Below are 24195 nucleotides of genomic sequence, written 5' to 3'. Positions count from 1 at the left end.
TTTTTAATTTAATAATATTTATACAATGAATGAAATATTATTTAATTATTAAGTAAAAAATTCGTATTAAAATTTTATATTGTGTATAACTGTGCACAGTAAATGATAAATTTTTATTTTAAAAATATAAAATTAATAAATTGCTAATATTAAATGCTAAAAAAATATTATTTACATATTTTTATTTCTAAAAATAAACTAAACAGTTGTAATTAATGTATTTAGTTTTTTTATGGATGTTAATTAATTTTTATTATAATATAAAAATTTATTAAATTTCAATAATGGATTTTAAAAAGAATTAAAAGGGAAACAATTAAACGGTAGATCTCAAATTTATTAACATTGGTGAATTAATAAAGCGATGTAACGTATTAGAGTATTTATTGTTATTATTTATGATGTGTTTGGTAGTAATGTGATGCGATTGAAAGAGTAAGAGGGGAGGATGCATGAAGGGTACGTGGTGTGTGTCTGGGCTTTGTGAAGCAAAATATGAGTTGCAAGGTGGCAGATCTGTGCCTGTGCCACTGCGCCTCAGCGTCTCTAGCTGTCATTCCTCCTTCTGGGGGGAACAAAGTCCTCCTTTAAACGGTTTTTCTTATTTACAATAAAAAAAATCAATTATTAATTTATTAAATAACTTATTAATACTTTATTTATATTAAATATTTTTTATTTATATAATCATAAATATATTTGTGTATTGTACAAATTTGTACAAATATATTTATATTTTTTATTATTTAATTTAGTTTTAAAATAATTATAATTTAAATAAAAATTTTAATTTTTAAAAAATAAATTATATAAAAAATAAATATAATAATTAAAATTAATTTATACGTGACTTTACATATTATAAATTTTAATAATAATAATTTAGTTATAAAATATAAATAATTGTAATTTAAATATAGAAATATATAATAATAAAATTTTATTATATTAAATAATATTAAATATAATTACATTAAAAAATATGATAAATATATTTTTATATACAAATTTTTATATATTTAAAAATTGTAATTAAAATTAAAAAAATAATTTTATTAAATATTAAATTAATTCTTATATAATTAAAATTATACGTATTGATATAATATAAAATTAATCTGGGTAAGTCATATATACTTGCCTGAATCATTCGAAATTTAAACCAGTTATATAATATTTGAACTGGATCAAAATGGCTAACAAAGAATTCACCCGAATAAATTTGAAGGTTAAATAAACACATAAAAGTTAAAGGATAAAAGATTTAAGAAAATGCTACAAGTCACTGCCAATATTCCATTTTTAAATGTGTTTGTAATGTAGATGAATTACATGTTTAAAACCCGTTCTATGAACAGTGTAGATTAAATAAAAGAAAAAGGGAGAGGCTACAGCAAGATCGATAGCTAGCCTTACTAAGTGCTTAACTCTTATTCAAACTATTGAATGAAGATCCTTAAACAGGCATTTTCCTCATAAGTTGTCCTTTCATGAAGCTGAAAAAACAAATAAAGCAAAGAAAATATTAGCAATGATACATATTCGATAACATTTTATCACATTGTAATAAACAAAATGGCATACCTCTTCATGTAATAATAACAGAAGTCGGCCAAGATCAACGATTGAACCATCTCTGCCAGAAAAGCTGCCAAGAACCAGAAGTAGCCACTCCCAGCCAAAAATAGAAATGACCCTTTTGTCTCATAAATCTACAAAATATTAACAAACATTGTTCAATGTGTTCGTATCCTAATAACTCACGCCTTATAATAAGTTCATTATATTTCAATCTCATAAATCTAAAAATGCCATTGCCGAGTTGGGTATTTAATTTCTAGTGCTTCCAAAATTAATTCAATGCTTCATGAGATTTATACAGGGAAGGACTGAAATAATAACTTTCACTTACCTTACTAACCTTTTATCAACATTAAATAAAACTTTATGAAATCTTTCTTGAACGATGAATGTTATATTTTACTGAAAATGCAAGCCAATGACAATTTTGTTTGGGCAATGGGTGCTTCTAAAACTTATATAAAATAATCTAGAAAACTGAACCAAATAAAATTTGATCTAACCTGAATAACCCAGTGAGCCAATGCCAAGAATCTTGAAATACCAAGAGCGAATACATAATATCCTGTAAATGTTTCAATCATCTAGAAACATGCCAGAATTATTACAACATACTCAGAAGGTTTATAAAAGTAAAAATGAAAATAATACTAGAACAAATTCTTGAGGACTAACCTTTGCGTTCCGCATAAAACGAAGTTGAGGGAGAACAGAAACAGCTTCCAAATACAAACTGAAAGCCCAAATGACTCGAATAAAACGCCAATGAGTTGTAAAAGGGTGTATTAGTATCGCAAGGATTGCCGAAGGAACCACCTGCACACAATTAAAAGATATTATTGCTATATTTATTTTGGTCTATGCACATCCATGGTCAAATGAAAAGCATTAATATGGCACCACGAGACCGAGAACATTAAGACAAAATCAACATAGTGTTAGGTACTAGAGTAACTGAGTAATATCATACAGCTAAAATAGAGATAAAAAAAGAGGAATTGAACATAGTAATTTTGCGTGGAAAACCCTCAACAAATAAGGAAAAAACCATGGGATAGACCAGAGAAATAATTTTACTAAGTGAAAGAAATAATACACTTTCTCTCTAATTTACAAGGAGAGAACAATGACACTCTCTCTTGAAAAACTAAGAAAAAACTTACTCACTAGGAACACCTCACAGGAGAATACTATTTTATCTCTCTGTATTTTTCTCTCTATATACTAAGTATTGCTTCTAGTGGGATTACACTCGATGGTATTGGATGTACAAAATGAACGAAGGAAGCTTGTTATTTATAGACAAAGCTTCAGCCTTTCTTTGCCCGACAATAAATGCCACTGAAAAGCATGCAGAAATTTTTGACAAAACATACAGCAATTTGTTTGACTTTTGCTATACATGATGTGAGACTAACACATAGAATGTTAATGAATTGATCATTGTCCTTTTGGCTTATTTGCAAAGATAGCAAGAAATATAAACAAAATATGATGACTAAATATTTAACAATTTTCCCACTTGAAGATTATGATTAAGCTAATCATATCTTCACACATTACAATTTTATGTTGAATCCAAAATCATCTCCCACTTAAAGTCACTTTTGTGATCTTTTCAAATTTTTTTTTTCTCTTCTTGCCATTTCCTGCTGCAATTACGTTTCTGATAGGCCATAGGAGGACCTGCACCATTTAAACTTGTCAGTATTGATTGACTTTGTCATAACATCTGCTAGGTTATCTTTTGTATGAATCTTCTGTAGATCCATACTTCCTTCCTCCACTACTTCTCGAACAAAATGATATTGCACTCCTATGTGTTTTGTCCTGGAATGAAAGGCTGGATTTCTTGCAATGTGCAAGACACTCTGACTGTCACAATACACTATAATCTTTGGTTGCTTATGCTCGAGTTCTTCCAATAATCTTTGTATCCAGATTGCTTCCTTGCATGCCTGAGTCGCTGCCATGTATTCTGCTTCTGTAGTAGATAAAGCTACAACAGATTGTAATTTAGATAACCAGCTTACTGCTCCTCTTGCAAGTGTAAACACATAGCTTATAGTAGATTTTCTTTTATCAAGATCACCTGCAAAATCAGAATCAACATATCCTCTGACAATAAACTTTGATCCTCCAAAACATAATACAGCACCGGAGGTTCCTTTAACATATCTCAGGATCTCTTTTACAACATTCCAATGCTCTTTACCAGGATATGCCATGAACCTACTGACTGCTCCCACTGCTTGTGCAATGTCTAGTCTAGTACAAATCATGACATACATAAGGCTTCCCACCGCTGATGCATACGGTACTCGAGACATTTCCATCCTCTCTGCTTCATTGCTAGGACCCATACTTGAGGATAATTTATAATTAATAGGAAGAGAGGTAGAAATTGGCTTATAGTCTTGCATGTTGAAGCGCCGCAAAACTTTCAATAAGTAATTCTTCTGAGAGAGCCAAACTTTCCTATCTTTTCTGTTTTGGTGAATTTGCATCCCTAAAATCTTGTTTGCTAGTCCCAAGTCCTTCATATCAAACTCCCTAGCCAATTGTGCCTTCAATTTCTGGATTTGATCTTTGTTGGGGCCTACAACCAACATGTCATCCACATACAACAGTAAAATGATAAAAGTATCATCATCAAACATCTTGTAGTATGTACAATGGTCTGAACACAATCTGTTGTATTTGAGGCTCATAATGAAGGAATCAAATCTCTTGTACCAACATCTTGGCACTTACTTTAGACCGTATAGAGATTTGGTTAACCTGCAAACCAAGTTTTCTTTTCCTTGTTCTTTAAAGCCTTCTGGTTGGAGCATATATATTTCTTCTTCAAGTTCTCCATGAAGAAAAGCAGTCTTTACATCTAATTATTCAAGATGTAAATCAAATGTAGCACACATAGCTAGGACTACTCTGATAGTGGTAAGTCTAACCACTGCAGAGAAAATCTCATTGAAATCAATGCCTTTTTTCTGAGCATATCCTTTGACCACCAATCTAGCACGATACCGCTCCACTTGATCATTGCCATCTCGTTTGATCTTGTAAACTCATTTGTTTCCAATGACTTTTCGACCTTCTGGAAGTGTTACAAGTTTCCATGTCTTGTTTCTATGTAAGGCTTCCATTTCTTCCTGCATTGCTGCCATCCACAGAGAAGCATCTGAACTGCTCATAGCCTCTTGAAATGTTGATGGTTCTCCTTCTTCTGTTAGAAGACAATATGCATCATGGCTTGCCATCACATAGTCTGAGTGCCAAGATGATTTTCTTGTCTGACGTGATGATTTTCGAACTTCTCCATCATCACCATTATCTGGTTCTTGTTCTTCGTGATCTGGTTCTGCTTCACAAGAATCATCTTCTCCAGACTTTCTATCTATCTGAACAGTAGTAGCTTTTTTAGAAGTGCTATCATTTTTCTGCTCACCTTGCAGTTCACATCTCTGCTGACAATAACCTTGCGGGCAGTGGGATCCCACAGGCGATACCCCTTAACACCATCAACATAACCCAAGAATATACATTTCCTGGATTTTAGATCTAGCTTTGTTCTTTCCTGGGTGTTGTACATAATATACACAGGACAACCAAATACATGTAGAGAAGAGTAATCTGCTGGCTTTCCTTTCCACACCTCCATTGGCGTCTTAAGACCAATAGCAGTTGATGGTGACCTATTTATCAAGTAACAAGCAGTTTTGACTGCTTCTGCCCAGAAAGACTTGGCTAGACCCGCAGTCTCCAACATAGCTCTTGTCTTCTCCAGGAGAGTTCTATTCATCCGCTCTGCTACACCATTCTGCTGAGGTGTATGTGGCACTGTGAATTGCCTCTGAATACCCTCTTGCTTACAAAATGCAATAAATTCACCACTTATATATTCTTCTACATTGTCTGTCCTCAAGCAATTGATTTTCTTACCAGTTTCAAGCTCCACTTGTGCTTTGAACTTCTTGAATACTGGAAATACATCAGACTTCTTCTTGATTGGGTACATCCATAATCTTCTGAAATGATCATCAATAAAAGATACAAAATATTTTGCTCCTCCCAGAGACATTTCTGGTGACTCCCAGACATCAGAATGAATCAAGTCTAATATATGTTTGCTTCTACTAGTAGACTTATTAAATTTCAATCTATGCTGCTTACTAGTCACACAATGCTCACAAAAAGGTAAATTTACCGATTTGAGCTCGTGAAGAAGATTGCGGTCTGACATATGGCCCAATTTACGATGCCACATCATCGTAATTTCTTCTTGACTAGTTGAAGCAACTAATGCATCTGTCGCCTGCAATGTATCTCCTAGAAGCATGTATAGATTAGCAGCAATCTTCTCTGCTTTCATCACTACTAGAGCACCTTTCACCACTTTCAAGATCCCACCTTCAATATGGGTCTTACAACCGAGGTTATCTAATTGCCCTATAGATAATAGATTTTTCTTCAATCCCTTCACATGGCGTACTCCCTGAATTGTGCGAACAGTACCATAATACATTTTTAATTTGATAGTTCCAACCCCAGCAATTTCCAAAGCAGGATCATTTCCCATGAACACAGATCCTTCTGAGATAGGTTCATAAGTGCAAAACCAATCTCGTTGTGAAGTCATGTGCCATGTTGCTCCAGAATCCATTATCCATGCGTCAGTGAGCTGTCTTTTGCCTTTGAAACCAATTGCAGCTTCGCTGTATAGAATTTCTCCATCATCAGAGGTACTAGCAACACACCCTTGAGATGTACTTGCTCCAGGAGACTTCTCTGGATTTTTCTTGTTGTACCAACAATCTTTCTTCAGGTGCCCCTTCATGTTACAATTGTAGCATTTAAAGTTCTTCCGTCTTCGAGACTTTGATCTACTATGATTCTGTCTCCCACCGGGGCCACGCTCTGTTGATCTTCCTCTTGTCATCGTCAAGGCTTCCACTTGCTTTGAACTTTCTTTACTATCTTCTTTATTTTTGCGTCTGGATTTTTCTTCAAGAATGGCTCCAGCGACATCATCAAAGTTCGAGCAACCAACAATATTATTATTTGTTATATTGATGATGAGTTGATCATAAGAATCTGGTAAGCTCTGAAGCAGAAGTTCGGCATGTTCATTTTCTGGTATTGTGAAATCTGACGCTGTAAGTTGAGCAAACAACATATTCAGATTGTTGATGTGGTCCATTACTGATGTAGACTCACTCATCCAAAGAGTATACAACCTTCTCTTCAAAAATATTCTATTGTGAAGTGATTTCACCTCATATAGTTTGATGAGAGTATCCTAGATCTCCTTTGCAGTATCCTTTTCTGCAATGCTTGACAAAACTGAATCTGCCATTGCTAAGTGCAAGATAGAAACAACGTTGTTATCTATTTTTTTTTCACTTTTTCACTTTTCATCGGTAATGTTGGTGGGTCTACCTTTAATTGCTGCCAAACAATTTTCCTTTCTCAAAATTGTCTTTATCTTCAATTTTCACAGGGAGAAGCTACTCCCACTGAATTTCTCAATCTCAAATTTCGCTGCCATTTTTAACTAAACCAGTTTACACAATTTCACCGTAAATAGTACAGTATACGTGAACAGTATTATATATTTTTACCGTGCACCAGAATAATTTCAGTATACGTTAACAATCACTGTAAAAGTATACAACCACATCGTGAATAGTAACTATGAATAGTACTGCAGCATCAATAATCAAGGATGATTCTCCAACAACAAGGAATTAATCTTTTTTGATGTGGAAGATCAAACTAAGCTGCAACCACAAAGCATACTAAGAATATCCTACCGAACCATTGGCTCTGATACCACTGTTAGGTACCAGAGTAACTGAGTAATATCACACAGCTAAAATAGAAATGAAAAAAGAGGAACAGAACACAGTAATTTTACTTGGAAAACCCTCAACAGATAAGGAAAAAATCACGGGCAAGACCAGAGAAATAATTTTACTAAGTGAAAGAAATATTACACTTTCTCTCTAATTTACAAGGAGAGAACAATGACACTCTCTCTTGAAAAACTAAGAAAAAACTTACTCACTAGGAACACCTCACAGGAGAATACTATTTTATCTCTCTGTATTTTTCTCTCTATATACTAGGTATTGCTTCTAGTGGGATTACACTCGATGGTATTGGATGTACAAAATGAACGAAGGAAGCTTGTTATTTATAGACAAAGCTTCAGCCTTTCTTTGCCCGACAATAAATGCCACTAAAAAGCATGCAGAAATTTTTGACAAAACATACAGCAATTTGTTTGACTTTTGCTATACATGATGTGAGACTAACACATAGAATGTTAATGAATCGATCATTGTCCTTTTGGCTTATTTGAAAAGATAGCAAGAAATATAAACAAAATATGATGACTAAATATTTCACAGTACATGTCTACTCATGTTCGGTTTTACCAGCATTTTGAGAAGATAATAATGTCTTAAATGTGCATCTCTGCATTCTAAGTGCTTCCAAAATGTCTCAAATAGTTTTAGAATGTTTTATCTACTCAGCGAAGGACATGGGGAAAGCTAGATATTTTTCAATATTCAGATTAAAAAACACAAAAATATTTTCAAGGAAGTATTCTTGTGCTATTTCACAATTGGCCTAATGTTTCCTTCTTTTCTTCTCCCGGGGATTTCTAATTGTTGTAGCCTTCAACAACGGAAAAAGTACAAGAGCCCTCCAAGTTCAATTTTTTTTTTTTTTAGATTCCCTTGAGTTTTGTTTGAGAATTTGAAGGGAGAGAGAAGAATAGTTTAAGGGCAAGAGAGGAGAGAAAAAAGTGTTGTAGCCAATTCAGTTCTAGAAGTTAGTTAGTTGAGTAAGTGTATAAAAATCATTATTGTTATTTTTCACGTGCGCATATAAAATTTCTTATTTCTTGTTCTCTCTCACTCTCTGTTCTCTCCTTCTATTATCAAACGAAGAGTGTATGTGAGTGTATGATCTTGCTGTTTATACAACAGGTGTTTTGGTTCTTACAGTGGTATCGAGAGCTTTTGGTCCTTCAGTTTCAGGGAGAGTTCGTTGGAAGATCGTTGTGTTCTTCTTCACATTTGGTCACTATTTTTGTTGCAGATATGAATAGAAACGAGTTTCTAGCACACATGCCAATTCTTGATGGCAAGAACTATGATTCTTGGTGCATCCAAATGAAGGTCATCTTTGGAATGCAAGATGTCCTCGAGTATGTCACGAATGGTTTTCAAGAACTGGAGAAAGATGCAGGTGATTCCCAGAAGGCTACATTGAAATTGGCCAAGAAAAGGGACTGCAAAGCCTTGTTTCTCATCCACCAATGTGTCGATGCTACTAATTTTGCAAAGATTGCTTCCACTGCAACAGCTAAATAGGTGTAGGAGATTCTTGAGAAGGCTTACTTTGATTCTGATAAATTGAAGAGGGTGAAGTTGCAAGCTCTGAAGTGCAATTTGAGTTACTACAAATGAATGAGAAGGAGAAGGTAGTTGAGTATCTGAGTCGTGTGCATAATTTGTCAAATCAGATGGTAGCTTATGGTGCAAGTCTGAAAGATTAAGATGTGGTTGATAAAGTTATAAGAACTTTGAGTCCAAAGTTTGATTATGTTGTTACTGCCGTAGAGGAGTCCAAGAATTTCACAGAAATGAAGTTGGATGAGCTTCAATGCTCATTAGAGGCACACGAGCACAAAATAAATGAGAGGAGTACTAAAAGATCTACAGAGTAGGCTTTGTTTGCACAAGGTGGCAAGAAATTTGACAATGGTTTAAAAAGGAAAAAAGGAAAAGAGAAGCAGAAAAATGCCAAGTTCAAAAAGCAACCAGTGTTGATAATTCCTGTTACAGTGAGAATAACTCTGTGAACAAGAAAAGCAGTTCTCAGAATGATGGGGTGAAAGGGAGGTCTAGTAAGAAACCTATACAATGTTATTACTGCAAGAATTCTAATATCTGGTTTACTTGTAAGTTTTATTGGGTATGCCTTATAAATTGCTTTTGGGTAACCCTCTCAACAACTAAGAGAACACAGTGCAAGGTCAGAAAATCAAAGAAAGCTAGATAAGATGAGGCTCAGTTGGCTCAAGAAGATGATTTTGATGAGGAGCAGGTGTTGCTTATGGTGACAAATAATTCAGACAAAGCAGGTAGTAATGAATGGTATTTAGATATTGGATGTTCCAATAACATGACAGGGAGGAAAGATTGGCTTGTTGACCTGGATGAGTCTGTCAAAAGAAGCATTAGGTTCATAGATAACACGGTTGTCAAAGCTAAAGGCCTTGGAAGAGTCATGATATGGAGAAAGGATGACAAAAGTTCATCTATCTCTGAGGTCCTCTATGTGCCCAGCATGAGGAATAATTTGTTGAGTTTAGGGCAATTGCTTGAAAAGGATTATACAATGAATCTTGAAAATAGATATTTGAAGGTGTATGACAGGAGGGGCAAGTTGATTATCAAATCATCAATTTCAAGCAATAAAACACTCAGAACTAAGATCCAAGTGCAGAATTAGCAGAAGTGTCTCTCAGTAGTGGATGACTCAGAGAGTTGGCTTTGGCACAGGAGGTTTGGACATCTCAACATCAGAAGTTTTGGTTTGCTAAGTAATAGTCAAATGGTTACAGGTATAACTAAGATATAGCAGCTCAACAAGGTGTGTGACAACTGTTGTGAGTCCAAACAACCTAGAGAGTCCTACAACACTGAGGTAAAGACTAAATCAACTATAGTTTTAAATCTGATTCACTCTTATGTATGTGGTCCTTTTGAGGAAGTTTTGCTTGGTGGCAGCTGCTATTTTGTATCATTTATAGATGATTTTAGTAGGAAAGTATGGATTTGCTTACTAACCAAGAAAAGTGAAGTGTTCTCAACTTTCAAGAAGTTCAAGCTGCTGGTTGAGAAGCAAAGTGGCAGAAATATTCTCAGAATCAAAATAGATGGTGGAGGAGAAATCACTTCATATCAATTTGAGAATTTTTGTGAAAGTGAAAGTATTATACAAGAGATTACACCTCCATATACACCTTAACTCAATGGTGTTGCAGAGAGACTCAACAGAACTATTGTAAACATGACTAGGAGTATGCTGAGAAACTTTAAGATGCCAAAGAAGTTTTGGGGGGAAGCAATATCCATTGTAGCATATCTTCTCAATAGATATCCAACCAAAAGGTTAAAGGAAATTACACCTAAAGAAGTCTGGAATGGAAGCAAGCCAAGTGTAAAGCACCTAAGAGTGTTTGGTTGCTTATGCTTCAAACATGTCCCATATCAGTTAAGAAAGAAGCTTGACAGCAAGGGAGAGGCAATGGTCATGATTGGCTATCATAGCACTGGAGGTTACAAACTTTATGACTGCAGTGAAAATAAAGTTGTAATAAGTAGTGATGTTGTGTTTGATGAAAGCAGAAGCTGGAACTGGGATGAAACTACAAGTAGGAATTATTCCATAAGATGGATTAGCACTGAAGATTATGAACCTTATCATGTACCAGATGATGATCTTGTTGAGCAAGAAGGAACTGGTCACATTGATTAGGATGCTACAGTGATTTTTGCTAATAGACCACAGATAAGAAGGCAGCTGTTATCTAGATTACAAGGATATGAAGTCCATTCAGATGACCAGATCACAGAAGAAGGTGATCTTCTGCCCAGTAAGGTGGTGCACATAGCCTTATTTGTTGATATGGAGTCTGTGTCATTCAGTCAAGCCATCACAGAAGCAAGGTGGATTGAAGCTATAAAGGAGGAACTGCAGTCAGTTGAAAGAAATAGAACATAAGAACTAGTGTCATTGCCTCCAGGAAAGAAGACTATTAGTGTAAAATGGGTCTTTAAGGTCAAGCACAAGCCTAATGGACAGATTGCCAAGTAAAAAGCTAGGCTGGTAGCAAGGAGTTTTCTTCAGAAAGAGGAAGTTGATTACATAGAAGTTTTTGTTCCAATAACAAGACTTGAGACTGTGAGGCTAGTAGTAGCTGCTGCAAGTTACAAAGGGTGGTGATGCACCAACTTGATGTAAAGTCAGCTTTCTTGAATGGCTATTTGGAGGAAAAGGTCTACATAGAACAGCCTCCAGGATTTGAGATTGAAAAGCAGTAGCAGAAGATCGAAGCGATCCCTAAGGGCTTGGAATCAAAGAATTGATGGAGTTCTTTTGAAGCAAAAATTCAGTAAGTGCAAGTTAGAGCATGGAATGTATGTAAGGTCCACTTTTCACTCTAACTTGCTATTGGTTTGCCTTTATGTTGATGACCTATTGGTTACTGGTAGCAAAGAAGAGGAGATTGAAGCCTTCAAACAATTCATGATGGCTGAATTTGAAATGACAGACCTAGTGAAATTGTCTCATTTCCTTGGCCTTGAATTCAATCAGGTTGAAAAAGGCGTGTTTATGCATCAAAAGCGATATGCACATAATATATTGAAGAGGTTTGGGATGTTAGAATGCAATCCAACCTCACTGAGCAATGACCCTGAGGAAGAACTAGCAGATGCAACTGAATTCAGACAGCTAATTGGCTCTCTGAGGTATCTTTGTAACAGCAAACCAGATATTTGCTTTGTTATGAGTCTAATTAGCAAGTTCATGCAAAAGCCTAGGATATCTCACATGAATGCGGCTAAGAGGGTGTTAAGATATGTGAAGGGAACCATTGGCAATGGTGTTCTATTCCCTAGTGAAGCAACTCTTGAAGAATCAGATTTGATAGGATATACTGATTCTGATTGGAAGACAGATCCAGAAGAAAAGAAAAGTACAGCTGGTTATGTGTTTTTGTATTGCAATGCACCAGTTTCATGGAGCTTAAAGAAGCAGGATGTGGTGACATTATCCACTTGTGAGGCTAAGTATGTGGCAGCCTTCTTTGGTGCATGCCAAGCTGTGTGGATGAAGAACTTGCTTGAGGAGTTGAAGCTTAGAGAGGCAGTGGCAGTCGAATTGTTGATTGACAACAAGTCAGCAATAAACTTGGCAAAGCATCCAACATTTTATGGTAGAAGCAAGCACATTGAACCAAGATTCCATTACATAAGGGATCACGTACTCAAAAAGCAAGTGACAGTTGAGTATTGTAGAGGGGAAGAACAAGTTGTAGATGTTATGACTAAACTGGTGCAAATTGCAAGGTGTAAGCAAATTTGTAGCAAACTTGTAAGGAACTTAGAAGAACTGAATTGAGGGAGAGTGTTGTAGCCAATTTAGTTCTAGAAGTTAGTTAGTTGAGTAAATGTATAAAAATTATTGTTGTTATTTTTTACGTTCGCATATAAAATTTCCTATTTCTCGTTCTCTCTCACTCTCTGTTCTCTCTTTCTATCATCAAACGAAGAGTGTATGTGAGTGTGTGATCTTGCTGTTTGTACAACAGGTGTTTTGGTTCCTACAAAAAAGAATAAAAAAGATTAATAAAAAATCTCTTAAATTGGAGGAACTTAAAAATATGTAATTAGAAAAGTTTATAAAACTTTTCATTCTTGTATAAAAAACCTTCCGATTCTTTTTTGAGTCACTTCACCATCATTTTTCATCATCCATGAAGTGCACATCTTTGTTTATAAGAATTTTTCTAATATAAGGTTGAAAAATCTGATAAGTTTTAGAGATTGTGTTGTAGGCAATACTTCATGTGCAACTTTTTTGTCAAACTCATCACGCTTAACTTAAGGTACTTGTAAATAGCACAAACAATCAAATAATTTTAAAATTCATAAGAAGCTTTAAAACCAAATTAGACTTAAAAAAGAGTTTAATTTTATATAGCTCCTGTAGAAATTCTGTTTTGAATAAACACACTTGTATTTACAGCTTCAGCCAAGAACTTCTTTGGTCATTCATTTGGATGGAGCATACACCTAACTATCTCTATGATTGGTTTATTTCTCCTTTCACTCATTCCATTTTGTTGATGAGTGTACGTTGATGAGTGTAAGAAGCTGTCAATTGATGCTTGATCTCAACTCCATCACAAAATTGTTGAAATAGACAAGCTATATACTTTTTTCCATTGTTTGAGTCAAAATTTGAATACAAGAATTACTTTGATTTTCAATATATGCTTTGAATTTCTAGAACACTGCAACTATTTCTTATTTGTATTTAAGAAAGTAAATGATTTTCATTAAGTCATCAATAAAATTAATATAATAAAGACTTCCATTTAGTGATGGAGTTCTTTGTGGTCCATCAACATCAGTGTGAACAAGCGGCAATTCTTGACTTGCCCTCCAGCTACTTTTAAGAAATGATTTCTATATTTGCTTCCTAAATTTACAAGTTTCACATTCAGTTAGATTTTCTATCAAGTTAGAAACTCCATGAACTAGTTGATTTTTCAGCATATAATTCATCTAAAATGATAGAAATGACCTAGCCTTTTGTGCCAAAGATCAACTGAGCTTGCTATAACTGAAAATGCAATATGCTCCTTTGTTGGATCAAATGAAAAAATCTTGCTCCTCATTTTGACCTTGAACACTTCAAGGCCTATTAGATGCAACTTTTATCTTCAAAGATAACTTTGAACCCTTTCTCATGTAGCAGTCCAACACTAAGCAAGTTTTGATTAATTTTAGCTACAAATAAAATATCATAGAGGTTCTTGTATATATGTAGCTTGTTATAGCTTCAATCCCTTGCCTTTTACTAGAATTTGTTCATCATTCTCGATTTTGACTCATTTGACTTCGATGTTGTCCAAACACTTAAACAATTCTATGCATAGGTCATGTGGTTAGTGCAGCCACTATTTATCAACCAAGATTCACTTGAACTACTGCTAGAGAAATAAGTAGCAACGAAGAGTTAGTCTTCATTCCCTTGTGCATTTTTTTTTTTTGCATTAGCTACAACTTGTTGAATATTTACTTTGCAAATTACAACTTCTTGTCTGATCTGATTACACTTTGTATCTAGTCTCTTTCGACATTTGAAAAATGGATGAACCATTTTTTCGCAATGTTGACGAGTGGATAATTTTTCTTTTATCTTTGCCTTTGTTTTGGTTGTATGTTGTATTCTTGTTACTTGTTGGTTGGTTCTTAAAATTTTTCTTTTTAGGAGGTCTAGCATCATGATGCTTGGTTGGAAATGCACCTTTAATAACACAATCTTCTCTTATCAACCTTCATTGCTCTTGTGCCTACAAAGCATGAGCACCTATGCCAAAGTGATCTTTGACAAATTCTTTGTGTTCTCTAATGAGGTTATGGATGCTTTATACCTCTTAGGCACCATTACCATAATTTTTCAATAATTCTAGAATCAGCAAAGTTATTGTTCAACAACCTTACCTTACTGGCAATACCCAACAATCTTCCTGTGTATTCTTTGATTGTCTCATATTTTTTCATCATTTGTAACTTCAATTCTCCCGTTAAATTAAGCACTTACATGGTTTGTATTCTTTCATCTCTAACATATTCTGCCTTTAAATGATCTCAAATTGTTTTTACTTATTTGAGAGTTATAATCCTGGTGAAGATGGTTGTGAAGACACCAACAAAAAGACATGATTTTTCCTTTACTTTTTGAGTTTTATTCTCCTTATGATTCTTGAACTAAGCCATGGTAGGATTGTCTGATAGTAAAGGGACATCATCATAATCCTCTTCCACAACTTTTCAAATATCAAATGCCTCCAAGCAATATTTCATTCTTATTTTCTAAAGTTTATAGTTTTTCCCATCAAAGATTGAGAGAACAACTTGGGAAAAACTTGTTTAAAAATTTATGACAACTTAAAACATATACATGTTCATCAATACGATAGCTCTGATACTAATTGTTGATTTTCAAAAAGGTAAAGGCAGTAGCATAATAGAGAAGAAAAATAGTGAAGAAATAGAGCTTAAAGTGTTTAAAGGAAAGAGAATAACAAAGAGAATTGGTTAGAAAGAAACATTTTTAATTTTATGCAATTTAATTTTAAATACATTAAAAAATAATTGACTAGGAAGTCATACCCCAATTATTCTAACAACCACTACTAATAACACAGTTGAAAAAAAAAATAGCTAATCTACTATATGCTAATGATAGATTCTAAATAAAACAATTTAACTTATTCAAATTGAAACAAATCTTAAAAGCTTCCTAAAAAACATGCAACATTCAATGACACTTTTCAACAATATTTTTTTTATTAAATAAATTTTATTGAGAATAAAAAATTAAGTGAATCCTACTCTAACTTTAATGCATTTCACTCATAATTTTATAATTTTAATAAATTTTAATTAATAATAAAGAGTGTGTAACACTCAGCTTATAATCTAGTATGAATCTCACTTAAGACTGGTATGTAAGCTTGAGAGATTATAAGACGCTTGTTTGAGCTACCTGTTAAGTGCATAAATAACTTGTGAAGAAGAAAAGGATGAATCTTGCCGTAATTAGTTACAGCTAAAAATTACTTTTTCTGGGTACGGATTTGAACTCCACACTGAGGAGTGAACCACTATAAAACACACGGTGCAAGCTTGTCATTTTTTTACTGTTTAAATACGTGTTTATGTTGATGTGTGTTTTATTTCATGCATATCATATGCTAACTAGTTTTGCACAAGGTTACTCATCTCGGCACAGGTTTTGTTCCAAAGTTTTTTTGCTAGAATGTTTTAAATGGTATCTTGATCCATCTCGTCATCTCGAGTGATCAACCCAACATTTTCAAGCCACATAAATACAAATTTGAGTGTTCCAAGCAAAGGCAACATGTTCAAATTGGACACACCATATTTATTGAATGCATGCATGCATACAAGCGAAATTAAGCTTCAACTTATGCTACAAAATTACAGAACAGAGTGTATAATGAATAGTACTTACCACAAAGGAAAGTCGCAGGTTGTCAAGCTCTTTGATATAAGATGACTTTAACTTGAATCTTATCATCCATATAACCAATAAAGTTGACAAGAGTGATATCAAATCTAGCACAGTGTGGATGTTAGCCACCATAAAGGTGCTACAACTAAATCTTGCAGCTATGAATAAAGCAGTGAGCTCTTGGGTCTTGAGTGATAAACCTAAAAATGGAATTATAAACTCGTCATTTAGACTCTTAAATCAAAATATGTATTTACAAAGTTACAAGACATCAATGTCCATGATGATGTCAGTATTACCAAGATAATAGCATGTTCAAAATCTAATGATTTCATTTAGACTCTTCATCGAGTGCGAAAGCTGAAAAACAAACTATTACTATTTATTATATTTCCTTGAACAGACTGGGTCTGTATTGTTCTTAACATCCTATGCTTTTCACTTTGATTCACATTGCATTACTTTTTAAGCCCTCCAAGTAATACCGGGGTGGAAAAATAATGATACTAATAATTTTTATGTTAATGTTCGATAAAAGTGCCCAGTTTTCTATTAAGAAATAAAAATTAAGTGGTTGAATAACAAGATATCATAAAGTCAAAATCTGCTCTATTAGAAAGGGTGGTTATTTGAGGGAAACAAGTTCAGCAATCATACCAACATGCTTAAAGATAAAAAAAAAGAGAAGGAAAATAAAAAATTTCTAACACTCTGCATCCATATTCTACTCTTTTTGGGTTTTACAAAATTATAAGTTTTGTTAGATAAATAATATCCAAATCAGTTAATTGCTTAATTAATTTCGTTTTTCGCAGTAAGCATCCTATTTATAGCATGAAATTATACAATTACAGCCGATCAAAATATGCATGCTTAAGTTCCTTTGCTCGAGTTGAGTAAAGTCTCTTTGAGCTCTACTTTATCTTATTTTCGAATCTTGAAGCAGCTCTTAAACTCCACTTACGAAAAAAAAAAGTTACATTATCAAAGATGATAGGAGAAACCTAGCCTGTCGCTCCATTTTTTTTACCATATAATGTTAAATGTTCAAATATAAATTTAAAATTACGAATTTTATCTTGAGGGGTATGCTACAACAAAATTTTATCTTTGTAAGTACTTCATCCAAAATCAAATATTGAGAAGAGTCTTTTTAAAGAGTACGAAAATTCATCTAGAACAAGCTCTGGTTTAAAGGTTTTCCCTAAAGTTTCTTTCATATTTCTCTCTTTTGATCAGATCATAGATCTTCCGTTTGATATACTTATCTTTGTAGGGCCTATAGTATTCCCCTCACATGAACAAACTGCCTTACACATTAGAAGTTTCTACCATTTTTGTTCATTTAATACCATAGAGGATCGCAGGTCTTATACACATGCAGAATGATTTTCATCATCTTTAATAGGCACCTTGTCATTAAATAATATGCCTAGTTAAAACAATCTTTCATTTAAGAAGAATGCTAACAACATATTATCTAAGATACTGTCTTTAATACACTCTTAATTATTAATTAATATTTATTAAAAGTTAAAAAAAATTATGTGAGATTTATTCTTTTTTCTCTTCTAAATTAATGTTTTTGTTTCATGTTATTTAGTTTTTAATAAATTTTAACTAATAGTTAAAAATGCGTTAAAAAGAGTATGTTAGCGACTACATTGTCAGCATTTCTCTTCATTTTATACATTAAACTTGAATCTTATGAGTTAGATCCTCAATATCACTTTGTATAGAAGCTTGATGCTTAAACCATGCAAATTGTGGATTGATTGTGATCTAAGGCAGTTCAGTTAGGTCAAACCTCTCATACCTATATTTGTACTCTGCTTATAATCCTTCTTCCAAATTAGGATTAACATTTGCTTTGTTGCCCAATAAGCAATTTGTGCATATATACATTGAGCATTCCTTAACGTTTACAACCGGGATCCCAGCCATAATTCATGCTTATTATCACATGAAACCCAAAATTTTCCTTGGTCATGTCGATTGTGCGTCACTCGCATCCAAGTATTGAATAACTAGCTGCATGCTACTTGATGGGGTACGTAATCTATTCCTACTATTAGTCATTACAAATACTAACTTGAGTGTTAGAATGCCTTTGTAAGTACACCATCCATTTACTTCATTGACATCACGTACCAGCTTTCCAACAATTATTCTCTAGACTTCATTGGGCCTATAACCCTTTTGGGCTCACCAAAGAATGACCAGATGAACAAGATAACTAAATTTCATATCCTACATATTGGTAAATTGTCTTTTGTTCAACTTTAATTCCATATATATCTTCACTTTCACTTCTAGTTAACTCTAGTCTAAGCCTTTCATTTTTGGTATCCCATGAGGTGTCCTCACACCTTTTGGGCATGTACACTGCACATAAGATTTAGCTACACACTTGAATATTTCATTAACTCTTATCACAAATATGTCTCTTCATTTTATCTTACCTTCTCCCACACCACACACGTGATAAGAATCATGAAAAAGAAAACAAAAAACCGTGGCCTGTGTTGTAATCTATTCTTAACTTAATAAAAATGCATTTTAATGACTCAATGATAGTGCATAACTAGTAAACAAAAAAAATATACTTATAAGATAGCTTAACATTGCTCAATTTATGTACATGTTAATAAAAATGCATTTTAATGACTCGGTCTAAACCATGCAAACTGCTAGGAGTATTATATTTAATGCGAGACATCTTAATATCTTCTGAGTGAAGTTATGGCATTAGACATTTGAGTTCAGCATAATACAAATAAATTCACCACTATTACTATCTAAGAGAGCCTCAATATATCTTCACTATAAACTACTTTGTCAATATAACTTTAGGAAGAGTGTTAGGAAATATAATTTTTACACGCTTTTTATTTTTTGTAAACATATATTAAAACTAGAAAAGGATGAGAAAAATTATTAATTTAGAAAAAATACATAATTTTTATAATTTTTAATAAATTTTAACCAGCAGTAAAATAATATATTTAAACAAATATGTTAAATAGTATGTAACTATAATTTCTCGTAGTCACAGGCTGCCAATTCAACCACTTGTATTAGCCTCAATTCTACCACTGCAACATGTTTTTATGTACAAATTAATATGTGTCAATTAAATGAATTTAATTTCCAAATAAAATAAAATAAAATTGAAAACAGGGATTTTTTTTTCCTTTTCTAATTTTTTTCCTAACTAGCATAATATCCTTTCCTCTTTACCTACATCTGTGTTCTAACAACTTTGAATTTCTTTGTCCTAGAAAAACAACTATAGTAATACATCAAATAAAGAGGAATGATACACCTATTTTAATGCACTCTTAATCATTAGTAAAATTTATTAAAAAATACAAAAAATTGATAAAGAAATATTAGTTTAGAAGTAAGAATAAGATATGTAATTTTTGTAGCATTTACAAAGTAACAATATATTAAAAAAAAAATCAAATATCCTTTTCCTCTCTTTCTTATCATGGTGCTCAAGAACAAAACCTCTAAAACAAAAAGAGGTTTGCTTTTTTTTTTTTTGGAAAAAAAGGAAATTTGTTTTCTACTGGGTAGTAATAGGAAGGCCAATAGTTCCAACTTCATGATGGCAAGGATTCTAGAAATGGGGGAAAGAAGGAAATATGATATAGGTATGTGAAAGAGTAAGTGGTGGCCACTACAATACGTCATAGATAATAAGGTTTGATAAGTTAGTGCCACATAAAGTGGTAATTAGAGTCTGAAGGATGCCTTCAAAGTTAATTGTGTTCGGTATACATATTTGAAAACTTAAATGTGGTGTCTAGTTTGAGGTCGGCATCAAACTACAATTGGGATTAGCTCGGCCTAAATTAAAAGGCTAGTTAATAATTTAAGATTAATATAATAGTTCTTAAAAAATTAAATATAAATTATAATTTTTTTGGTTGGGCCTTAAAATATTAGGTCAATTAAATTAGAAGAGTGAAATAGAGTTGGGTAATTTGGTTAAACTCAATCTAACACTGAAATATGTATAATTTAAAATTGATAACGTGCTCGTATCATATTTGTACCCAATACTCAATATAAGTATCATAAATTGTCCTCTTATTAAAACTTGATTTTATTCCTTTTAAAAATCTTCAATATATAGTTTTGTCTTTGAGTAAGAAAGAGCTTAATATCATAACCCGAAAATAATATTTTTATTTACATTTAATTATGACTATGCTTTTTAATTGAACCTTTTCAAGAGATTATACATTTAGTTATAAAAAATTTGAAAAAAAAATATGAATCTAATAGGTTCAACTCACTCCATCCTGATTCCCTTCATTTTGTACGATAAATTAAGCGAAACGATGAATTCTATAACTCAATCTTTCCCATTAAAATAAGCAATTTATGAATCGAATCATCAAGTAGAAGTTGTTTTGCCATCTTCATAACTTAGCTTAAATATTAGATAACATTTCATAAATGAGAAAACGAGAAATCACGCTACGACTATCGAGCTAAGGAATTTAAATTCTCTCTGTGAAAGATATTTCTTCAGTTTTGACATGTTTTTGGTTCTAACTTAATTTTTTATGAGTAAATTAAAAATTTCAATTGTTGAATTATTATTAAGCTTTTCTAAATACAAATGGCCAAATTTGTCTATTAAATTTAAGTATTTAGAGAAAAATTAGGTGAGAAGTTTATAAGTTATTTTTAATTTTTAATTTTTTTTATGAATACTAACTTAAAAATTTATCTAGACTAACTTTAAATTTCCGGTCTAATTCAAAATTCTCATACCAAGTTAGGTAGGTTAGGTCATGGATAAAAAACTGCTATATTCTATTTAAGAATTTATCTATTGTCAATGTATTTATGTTTTCTTTTTTAGCGCTAACATCTTTAAAGTTATAACTGGTTGACTTTGATCATTCGTAGAAATAACATGCGATAAGAATTAGATAAGCAACCAACAATTTTGGGACTAAGAAAATTACTTTATTACTGCTAGACTTCATTGAAATAAAATAAGTTCTACATTGTCGAAGATTATTAAAAAGAGTAACACTTTTAGTTTGTATCAAACTTTTTTCTTATACTCTTATTCTGAAGTGTTACAAAATGTTCAAATATTTACTCTAAAAAATTTAAATATATTAGAATTATAAAATAGTTATACTTTTTTTTTAAAATATTTGTAAGAAATTTCACATAATGTTATTTTTAGGTTGACTTTAAAACATAACGTGATTTTTTTTTTTTAGTTTAAAATTTTTTTTTTGTTAATTCTTGTATTGTGATTTTTTATTTTATTTTTTGTCATGTTTTCTGGTAGTTGTATATAGCCTTTGGTTTAGTGAAATGTTGCATTTTTAACATGTTTTGTGGTTGCCATATTTTTTTATCTTCTAAATTGGAAGAGAAGTGTGATTCATGACATATAATTGCAATATCAAATTTTCAAAAGTGTCAGAAAAAATTTGATATAAATAAGTGTGATGAAAGAATCTATTTTGTTTTGTAGCAAATTCAAGTTCAGGAGTGTTAACACAATTATGATTACACAAGGTTAAGTTAGATGTGGATAATGTCTCTCGTTGTAGGAGAGAGAGATTTTCTTGTGTAAACATTACTGGTTGCTAGAAAAATGATTAGTAATTGTTCGAAGATTTTCAATTGCATATGAACATTAGTTAATATTAATATAAAATTTGTAGTAATAACACGAAGAACATTAGTTTATTGATGTAAAATGTGTTGTGATAACATATGAACATTGATTAAGATTGACGTAAGGTGTATAATAATAACATATAGGTATTAATTGATATTGATGCATTGACTAACATTGACAAAATGTGTGTTAAATACTCGTTATGATAGAGTATAATAGTTCGTTTAAATTAGACAATAAAATTAAAAGATGTTTTATTTCAATCAAAACGAAGATTATTAGAAGTAATTAAAACAAAATATTTTAAAATAAGTCTAACATTATCAAAGAGAGAAACCAATGATATATATTAACTTTAAATTATTTATTTTAAGTTGTACTAGTTAAAAATACTTTAATTTTGTATTTAACTTTTTTTTATAATCTTATGTTAAAGTGTTGTAAGATATTCATACACTGTAAAAAGTATGGGTAGGAGAGCTGCAAAGTAGTTATAAGAAAAATCTATTTATTATAAAATTTTTACATTGTTATTTTCAGATTGATTTTAGTTATGATTTTTTTTTCGATTTTAAAGTTTTTATAGTAATTCTTGAATAATAATTATGTTATCTTATTTTTCACTCACTCTCAAGAGAGTTTTCAAAAAAGAAATCGTCAATTTTCTAAAAAATTACTGTGCTAATGCTGATAAAACTAGATAGAATATAAAGCTAGTGAACAAGTGACAGAGGTTTAACTGGGTCAAAACAGAGTGCTAAAGCAGATAATGACTTAAAATTAACTAATTGACACAAGAATATAAAATCAACAAAATCTAATAAATTGAGAACCAAAAACTATTGGCTTCCATTTTAATCAACTAGAGCCGCTAAACTGGTCAACTATGAATACTGCAGCAATCCCTTTCCAAGTTTCCAACTAAAAATTTAAAATTTGATGCTACCTATTTCATTTGAATCAGGGACTCTAATTAAGGTAGGTGGAGCTAGGATAACTTTTTATTTTAAGAATGATAACAGTTAATTTCATCCCTTTATAAAGAGATGAAATAAATGTTATGCATATATCTTTCAAAGTTTTATTTTTTTCTTTATGGTTATTAACTTTTCCATAGGAAAAAAAAATTAGAGAGGGACCTATGTTTACCATGAAAGTTTAAGTATTTGATAAAAAAAATATAATTATAACATATTCGTATGAAAAATTAATTTCCTTGAACGAGTAATCAAAACTGAGAAAGTTCTGTATGCACAATCAAATCAAATACCAACTATTCTCCATAGATCACTCACTATACAGATCCCCCATTACAAACATTCACAAATATAAACAAACAAGTACCCAAAAATTAGGAAAAAAAAACTAAAAATCATCTAGCCAGGCCCTTTTCTAATTTAAATTAAAAAACCCACATTTTTTACATGACTGAAGATATGAGAAATAAAAGTATATATGATTTCTTGCTAACAATGAACAATAGAAATTAAACATATGAAAATATATAACTACAGATGAATGAGAGGAAAAGAGAAATGTACCAGAGCAGGTCTTCTGGGCAAAGAGCTTGTATATGAGGGCAATTATTCCAGCAGCATGGGTTGCTGCAGAGGCTATGAAGAAATAGTAGTGATCTTTGATGATGAAATTTAAAGCCACCAAAACACAAACAGCAAGCAATGCCCCCAAAAGGATCTTCACTTTTATAGACTGCTTCCTCAGCCTTTCAAACAAAACATTCATTGGGGAATTACCTCTCTTTGTTCCCATTGGGGATCTTCACAATATATGGGTATGCTCTGTTTGTTTTGGGTTTGTATTTGTGTTCACAGTGACACCCAAATTGTTTAGATGATGAGAGTAGTGTTAGAGAATTGACAAGATTGAGAAAAAGAGGCGTTTTGAGGAGACACCAAAAGAGCATGCAGTGGATGGTGTGATGTTATGTGGCATTGAATTGGGACCATTAATGGCACTTAGGCAGTTATGGAAAAGTCCAAAATGGCAAATGAGGATGATCCCAATGCTTCTGCCATTTTAGAAGAATATACATTCTTTTCTTTTTACATAACAAATAAAAGGATTCTGAATGTTGA

At 32.2% G+C, this 24195-nt stretch overlaps 1 protein-coding gene across 1 annotated transcript; it reads right to left on the bottom strand.

Moving 5' to 3' along the window:
- Positions 1-1409: 1409 nt before the first annotated feature.
- On the bottom strand, positions 1410-23869 carry LOC113849495 (ER lumen protein-retaining receptor-like). The gene is made up of 6 exons (XM_027479442.1): positions 23641-23869; positions 16435-16634; positions 2257-2397; positions 2085-2165; positions 1585-1712; positions 1410-1496 (listed from the first exon to the last, which is right to left on the bottom strand). The coding sequence occupies exons 1-6, from the start codon at positions 23867-23869 to the stop codon at positions 1457-1459; spliced, it is 819 nt and encodes a 272-aa protein (XP_027335243.1). The 3' UTR covers positions 1410-1456.
- Between the last annotated feature and the right edge of the window lie 326 nt (positions 23870-24195).

Source organism: Abrus precatorius, unplaced genomic scaffold (genome assembly GCF_003935025.1).
Source record: "Abrus precatorius isolate BTA unplaced genomic scaffold, Abrus_2018 Scaffold9, whole genome shotgun sequence".
Lineage (NCBI taxonomy): Eukaryota > Viridiplantae > Streptophyta > Magnoliopsida > Fabales > Fabaceae > Abrus > Abrus precatorius.
This window is presented reverse-complemented; position numbering and strand designations above follow the sequence as displayed.